The following is an 8040-nucleotide window of genomic DNA, read 5'->3' on the forward strand; positions in this document are numbered from 1 at the left end:
AAAACTGCTGCTAAACAGGAGAGAGAACAAGCACAGGGGGGTTGCAACAAGTTGCTTATGGAGATGGCTCTGGAAAAGATTACCCAGGGAGAGATAAGCTTGCAGTCCCTTAATGGTGTTAGTAAGTAGTAACTGGGCGTTATTATTAGCTCGGATGATAGCATGTGTACAGGGTAGGGAGGTGTAATCTGGTTAGAGCTCAGGAACCACCCAAGGGTGGTGGGACAGTGAAAAAAAAAAAAAGAGGAACCTCCCTATTTCTGCAGGAGATGGAAAGAGGGAACACGCTGAGAAGCTGCTGGCCTGCTGGCACCCCCTGGATCCGGCGCTGGAGGTGCCTTGCTGCAGATTTTCCGTGTGGGACTCGGTGACGTGCCTCCGTCCCCGCGTGCTCCCTGCGATGCTTGGTGACACGCTCCCGCCTTCCCCCGGCAGCAGCCCAGCTCCTCTCGCCCCCGCGGCCGGGGCGGCAGGGCTCCTGCCGGCAGAAGGTCTGCAGGGGGATTATATTTAGAAGAAAAGGAAGAGAGGTGGTGATAAGGAGGCCACCGTTATCTCCCCGCGTGCCGAGTGGGGCTGTGCCCGGGTCCTGGCTCCGGCGCTTCGGACCTGGGAAATGATTTGGGAAGAAGCTGCAAGCGGGCAGGCGGGAGCGGGGAGAACAGCCTGGCATTGTCCCTCCCGTCCCTGGTGCAATTAACTGGAAAACAAGCCGCGGGAAAACAAGCCAAGAGCCTGTTGGCGGGGCAGCGCCCAGCTCCACGGGGCAAGTTTGCGTCCGCGCCCCCAGCCCGACGGCTGCGCTCTGCACCGCTTCTTGCTCGCTTGCAGGAGGGAGCAGCTCTGCCTTTCCTCGCCGGGAGCTTTCCAAGCAGCTTTGCCGGCCATTGGGACCACGGGCCGGGGAGGATTTTGCTGGCACCTGTGGCTGGGAGCACCCAGAGAAGCGCGAGGAGCCGTGGAAACGCGCAGCAGCCGTTGCCATCGCGGTGGGGTTTGTGACGATGCCCCTGACGATGAGCGGCCGTTGGGAGCAGCGGGTGTAGGAAGTGGTGCTGTGGGAGGAGCCGCCACTGGGGAGTCACCCACCCGCTTTGGGGCCAAGGTCAGGGAGCGGGTGGTACCGACAGAAGACCCTTCCCCAAGAACCGGGAGGCAGCCACCGCTTTGCCCGCGACCCAGCGCTCCCCATCCCAGGCTCGGGCGATGGAGAGGCAGCAGCTCTCCGGGGACAAGTGGCGGCTCAGCGCCTGCCTGGCGTGCCAGATGTGCTGTCTGGGTTTGTACCCACTGCCCTCCCCTTCCCAGCGTGCAGGCAGCCCCCACCATGCTGCCCGAGCAGCGGCTCAAGCTTTATCCACCCCAAATTAATGCCGGGCTTGGGAAGGGACCCGGCACCGCGGCTCCAGGGGGGGTTGGGTACAGAAAAGATCCCTAAACCCACGTAGGGGTGACGCAGCTTCCGTGGCTTGGCCGTGTGGCCCCGCCATGCCGATGCCTGGCGGGGAGGGGAGGGAGGGTGCCCGTGGTTGAACTGGTGGGTAGTTTTTGGCACCTGGTTGCCTGCCCTGGCTGGGGGACAGAGCGGGACACAGGGGAGGTGACGTGCCGGCCGCGTGGTTTACTGCCGTGCTTTCCGATGGGGGAAGCCGTGGGGTGGATGAGGAGGGTGGGTGTTAGGTGTTAGATGGTGCTTTCAAATCTGCATGGATTGAGACATGGGGAGGTTTTCTGAGGGTCCCTGGGGCCGTGGCTGGGTGGCCAGTGCAGGGACCCCCGCAGTGACCCCAGGAAGGGGGGTGTGGGGCCATCCAGGCAGGACACGCAGCCCGGGCCAAGAGCCTTTCTCCCTTTTCTTGATTTTTGGCTTAAAACTACAGCAAGGTGTGCTTCTGCATGGTGGACCGTGCTGTCAGAGGAATGTCTTGTGGTAGCAGGGCTCATCCGTTCGCACTCTCTCCCAGGAATGGGGAGCCTGGGGTCGCGTGCCGTGGGTCGGTGCTGAGGCACTCGCTTTCCTCCCGGATGATGTTGTTAAAACCAGGCGATCCCATTTGGCGCAGGGCTGGCTGCTGGGCTTGCCTGGGCTTAGGGAGGTGGGGGCTGAACAGGACCCCCCTGTGCCCTGTGGGACCCTCCAGCAGTGTGCTCCCATCTCACGTCCTCTCATTTCGCCTTGTTTGCCTTTGATTTTCGCGTGGTATTATATTTTGCACCAAGAACAGGGCAAAGCCTGCCGCTGGCTCCCCCATCCCTCATTACTCTTTGGCATCACCACGAATCTCCCATCCTGTCACCCCATGGGGCTGGTGGTCACCCCTGCTGCTCCCTGGGGACGTTGTCACCCTGTGCCACTGGCATTCAGAGCTCCCAGCGTCTGGCTGGGGCAGTCTCAGCTGAGCCCTGGGACAGAAATAAACATTAAATCCTGACAATCCAATGAACCAAAAATACAGCGACGGAATAAGCTAATTGCACACGCTGCTAGTGCCCAGCAGAGGCCTGTTACGGGACATCTGTGGGATTTATATAATGTGTTAAAGCCTTTTGGGAGCGGACAGGGGAGGGGGACACCCTCCTAAAGTGGGGGGGCTCAGACAGACCCCCTCTCCCTCCCTGCATTGCCTCCAGCGGGGATGAGGAGGCACAGGGCTCCCATCCAGGGGGACACATTTTGGGGGTTCATTTGCCACTGCCAGCTGCAGCTATACCCATCCTAATCATCCACGCTGCTTTTGTTCGAATAATGCTATTCTCCCCCCCAAAAAGCAGTGTATTTGGTTCTAGCTCTGTGGATGCTCCTACCTCCCTGCTTGAGTGAGACGCTGGAGCCGCGTGAATGGCCCCGTCCCGCGCTAGCCCGGGAATAAGCAGCCTCTGTTCCTCTGACCGGGCGCAGGATCCATCCCGTGGTCCTGGCACTGGCGGCGATTCCTCCGTCTCTTCCCCTCATTTTAAAGTCATTTGAGTTTCTGCATGAGAAACACTGACCAAGAGCTGCCTTTGTCCTCTCTTGACAGATGAACGGGACAGAGTCCAAAAGAAAACTTTCACTAAATGGGTCAATAAACACTTGATGAAGGTAAGAGTCATGTATTTTATTATAAAGCTGGTTAAATGACTGTCTGTCTGTCTGTTCTGGCTCAGGACTGGCAGATAAATGCCTTTTAAAATTATTATTTTTTTTTTGTCTGGGAATTTTTGCATTGGTTTTGAGTCTTCGTACGTATCTGTACTCCGAGTGGAGCCTGTTGTGGTGGAAATGTGCCGGTGCCTATGGAGGGCACTGTAACATCACCACACAGCCCTTTTATTACATTTGCCTCCTGAGCACCCTGTTCTGGCTTTAACACCAGCTTTGTCCATCCTCCCGCCTGGGTTGTGGGCAGCCGGGTGAGCGAGGGGATCCCAGCGTGGGGCTGCACCCCCCTCGCATCCCTCTTGCCAGAGCAAAGGGGTTTTTTTTATCTTTTGAGGGATGTTTCTGCATGGAGAGGAGCCTCAAAGTGTGTGAAAGGAGCTGCTTGCAGCCGTAGCTAAGCAGGATTAACATAGCACCACAAGGTGCCTCCTGCTTGGTTAATGCCGGGTGGGTTTTAATTAATTTTACATTTGCCAAAAAAACAAAGAAGAAAAAAAAAGTTATTTCATCATTCGGTGTCACAGCTGTATTTTCCTGCCAGCTTTGACTCTGTGTCAAGCTGTTTTCTACATCTTACAAAGGAGGGAAAAAGGATAAATTTTGAGGCTGCTGTGGGAAAACATCTGGAAGTTTCCAGCTGAGTAAAACACCAGGACGAGGTCTGGGTGTCTGGGGGAAGAGCAGGGACAGAGGCTGCGTGAGGTCAGGCTGCTCTCACAGCCACGCTGCCCCGCAGAAGCCTCCTCTGTGCCCAGAGGGAGGCGAGGTGTAGTAGTTGAGAACTGTCAATGTTGGCTTAATGGTTGGACCGGGTGATCTTCAAGGTCTTTCCCAGCCTAGATGATTCTGTGAGGTGCCGTGTTTTGGGGATGCTCTGGGGTAGTACGAGCAATTAAACCACCGCCCCGGGACTGAGCTGCCCTTTCTGCAGAGGCCTGTGTGCAGGGTGATGGGGTTGCCTGCACTATGGATGGTTTTAACAGTTTGATTTCGTGTGTAAAATTGGCAGCAGCTTCTCCCAGGTCGTTTGGGAGCCGGGAGGCTGCTTTCCTTAGCGATAGCTCTGGAATAACCATTTTAAATGGATGTGGCTCGAGGATGCTCCCGTCCTCCTGCGCTCTTGCCAACATGCCGGAGGGCGAGGGAGTCTGATGGCTTTTCCTGCCTGGCCCCTGCAGGTGCGCAAGCACATCAATGACCTCTACGAGGACTTGCGAGATGGCCACAACCTCATCTCCCTCCTGGAGGTGCTGTCAGGAGTGAAGCTGGTAAGTCCCCAGGGCTGGGCAGTGACTCCAAGCCCCCTCCATCCTCCCCTCCGCTCCCAGCCGTCAGCTGTCGTTTCTTATGCCATAGTTTTGTTTTCAAATGTCTGTCATTGTTTCTTTTATTATTATTACTATTATTATTTCTTCTTACTATTTTTATTATTTTATTTATTTTCACTCAAACCCTCATTCCCCAGGCTGGTCTCTTGGATACCACCAAAACATGTGATTAAAGCCACTGGCTTATGGTTCCCTGGGCAGAGCTCTCTTTTTGTCAAGGCTTGCATGCCTTCATCTTCCCGATTTTGCTCCATATTTAAAATAACGGATAATAGTGGCTTTGACTAAAACTGTTTCTGTGACAGTGTGCCCAGCAGTTTAGCTCAGATTTAACACTCCTGCCCTGTGCTCGGCTCCCGCACGAGCTGGATTTGTAGCAGTCGGTGGTGTGCAAACCTCTTCTTGCATCTTGAGCATCGTAGAGTTCCCCCCTCCTTCTCCTCCTCCTCCTCCTTCTCAGACTGACACATTCACTCAGCTCTGGGAAGATCCCAATTGCTGCAACAGGGTAGCACAGCAGGAATTATTTTAGTTTTTCCTTAAAATAGGATCTGGGCAAAGATCTCCTAACTCCCTCCGTTACCCTTCAGAGATGCCAAATCAGTTTTTGTGGGGGCTGAAAAATTGGATCAAGCTACTTGTGATCCAGACAGCTTCCTTCGCTTCGCTTCGGCTTTCAAAGCCGGGGGAAAATTTCTGTGCTTGAGCCCAGAGTGTGCTCAGATCCAGCTGCTTTCGTCCCCGCTCTTTTTTTTTTTTTTTTTTTTCCTTTTACCTGGGTGTTGCATTTTGGTTTCCATTCTGTCTCCCTGTTGTGTCACCCTCCCATCGCCGCTGTCCCTCCCGTCCTTGTTAGCAAATAGAGCCGCCAGCTCAGAGGAGCCTTCGCCTGGTGAGAGCGCCGGCCTGGTGCCGTGCAAGCAGCGAAGAGCGTGAGGAGGAAGATGATGATGATGAAGAAGTAGGTTGAGTCTGCCCCGGCCGCAGTGTATCCCTGGCAGACACTGGAGTGCCGTCAGATAGTCCAGTGCAGCCCAGTGTCGCTGGGGCTCCGACCTTCCCCTCGCTTCGGTTTTAGCCGAGGTTTTGGACAAAACTCGCCCGGGGTGGTCGCCCTGTGGAGGGGAAGCTGTGAGAGCAGAGGGACCCGACGCCGTGGTCCTCCTTACCGGGCTGTGTTCCCGTTAACTGGATTATCTGGGTGTGCGCTGCAGTGTCGGCCCGCAGGCAGGGCACGCCACCCACCTGGTGTGACAGCATGTGTCCCCCCCACGGGGCGGGAGGGGACAGGGACGGGTCCTGCACACTGCTCCTGGCTGGTCCCCCCCTCCTCAAGCCTGCTCGGCCCTCAGGGGGGGCCGCTGTGGCAGCTGCTCACCTCGCACTGCATGGACAGGCTCTGGGCACAGGCACCTTCTCGGGGTGGGCAGGGGGTGGCTGGTGCCACTGTGGGGTCCCGGGCATGACCGACAACCCCGTGCATGTGAGTGGAGGTGGGAGTCAGCCCAGCCCAGCCCTAGCTGAGGGTTACCCCGAAGTGGCTGGACCCCAAAACCTTGTTGAGGTGTAAGAGAGGGTGTGTTTTCCAGCCCTCTTGCTCTGTCTGGGTGACATTCCCTTGTGCCTGGTGTCACCTCCCACCTGGAGCAGCACAGGAGTTGTTGGGGCTGTAGCACCTTCCCACCGGCCTCCGATCCCCTGCAGCCCTGGAGATGTTCCCTGTGCAGCTCTTCTCCTTCAAGCTGGGGAAGGGAGGGGACTTGGAGGACTTGAGGTGTCCTAAGGGTTCAGAGCATCCTGGTGATGCCTCGTGTTGAGGCGGGGAACAGGATTTGGGCATCGGTCCTCCCCCTCCTGCTGATTCAAAGCAGACTCAGCATCCCATACCCTTCCCCTGGCCACAGCTCAGCTGCAGGGCACCTCAGAAAATCCCCTGGCGATGAGCACAGCCCAGGGCGCCTCATTTCTCCCCTCCCCAGGGATTCAGAGATGGTACCTGGAGCAGCAGCCCCTGCCCGCATGTGGGAGGAGCTGAGCTGGGTCTGCAGGGGCTGATGCTGAGGTTGGGGTTTCTCTGCCATCAGTGGGGACCCGCGGCTGGTCCCTGCCTGGTCCCCACGTCCTGCTGCAGAGCAGACATCCCTCTGCTTCCACCCAGAGGGCTTGGACTCTGTACTCTCTGCTCAAGTAAATCTCCCTTTGCTGAGCCCTCTTCCCAGCTTGTCTGCCTGACAGTGGGGTGGGTGAGATCCTGCCCAGGCATCTCAGAGGCTGAGCCAGTCCTGCCTGCAGAGCACGGCCTGGACACAGACCCTCAGGGTCTCCGAGGAGATCGAGATCCCACCCCCGTGCCCCACCGTGGCCTTTTTGCCCTCTTTCAGCAGGATTATCTGTAGCAATGACATTATTTGCCTCCGGAGCAAGAAGATAGATCAGGATTTGTGGAGTGCACGGGGAGGGGGGGGTCACAGCAGCACGCTGAGCGCGGGGGGGCTGCCGCAGACAGCTCCTGGGGGCATGTGGGGTTTGGCTGTGCATGCGGGGGGGCTGCTGGCCCAGCCCCGTGTGAACCTGACCTGAAACTGCTGCTTCTCTCTTGCAGCCGCGTGAGAAGGGGCGGATGCGTTTCCACCGGCTGCAGAACGTGCAGATTGCCCTGGATTTCCTGAAGCAGCGCCAGGTAAGGGCTGATTTAGGTTCATCCAGAAGCAGAGCTGGGTGATTTGCTGTTCTCTCTCCTGGCCAGGGCTCAGGAATGATGTAAGAAGCAGCATCAGCCTGTGCTGGGGCGTCCCTGTCCCCTCGGTGCCGGTGCAGCTGCGGCTGTCGGGGGACTTTCCCCGTAGTCGTTGTACACCCTCAGAACCACCCAAGAGGCGCAAAAGCTGGTATCAAAATGAGGGACTGGACTCCAGTTCTGGGAAGGGGTTTTCAAATGTCACAGACAGTCACTTCTGCACCCCGAAAGCCTCACCTGGGGCTCCCTAACAGATCCCAGCAGCAGAGGCGGGTGGCTGTGACACATCCAGACCTTCCCACCAGCTTTGGGGGAGACGTGGCAGCTGGCTTGTGCCCAGCCCCACGCAGCCGTGGCCTTGGTGCTGGCACAGCCGGGTGCCTCTTTGTGTGGCATCACCCCCCCGGATGGCAGCGTGGACATATCGTCCTCCCACGCCGCCCCTGGGCACCTTCGGCTTTCAGCGGGCAGGTTCCCTCTGCTGGGATGTTGGGGGGGTGCTGGCCCCGCAGTGCCTGTGCAGCTGGCAGAGCCCAGGAATCTTCCACAGTCCAGAGCAGATCCCGCCCGGAGCAGTGGGATACATCCCGAGACTTGTTGGTGAAACCCCCGCAGCCCCGGGGCCGGGTGTCCTGTTCCGCCTGTTGGGTCGGGTCTCCCCAACATGTTGCTCCCCAGATATGCCAAGATGATGATAAATTGTACCAGTTTGTGCTGAAGCAGAGAGTTTTCTCTCTCTCTCTCTCTCTGGTAGCCTGAGGGCAATGAAGAAATTTGAGCACGTGCCCCACTCCTGGGATGGTGAGCTGCTTCCAGCCACCCCCCCCCCCTCC

The 8040-nt window shown here is 57.5% G+C and overlaps 1 protein-coding gene across 1 annotated transcript in view; it reads left to right on the forward strand.

Annotated features, from left to right (window-relative positions):
• The first annotated feature begins 216 nt into the window (after window positions 1-216).
• MACF1 (microtubule-actin crosslinking factor 1) overlaps window positions 217-8040 on the forward strand; it is a 104806-nt gene continuing 96982 nt past the window's right edge. The window contains exons 1-4 of the mRNA XM_026863219.1: window positions 217-1279; window positions 3021-3082; window positions 4321-4410; window positions 7073-7150. Of these exons, the coding sequence (XP_026719020.1) occupies window positions 1207-1279; window positions 3021-3082; window positions 4321-4410; window positions 7073-7150 (303 nt within the window). The 5' untranslated portion in view covers window positions 217-1206. The remainder of the gene's footprint in view (window positions 1280-3020; window positions 3083-4320; window positions 4411-7072; window positions 7151-8040) is intronic.

This window comes from Athene cunicularia (assembly GCF_003259725.1).
Source record: "Athene cunicularia isolate RWA chromosome 23 unlocalized genomic scaffold, athCun1 chr23_part1, whole genome shotgun sequence".
In the NCBI taxonomy this organism is placed as follows: domain Eukaryota; kingdom Metazoa; phylum Chordata; class Aves; order Strigiformes; family Strigidae; genus Athene; species Athene cunicularia.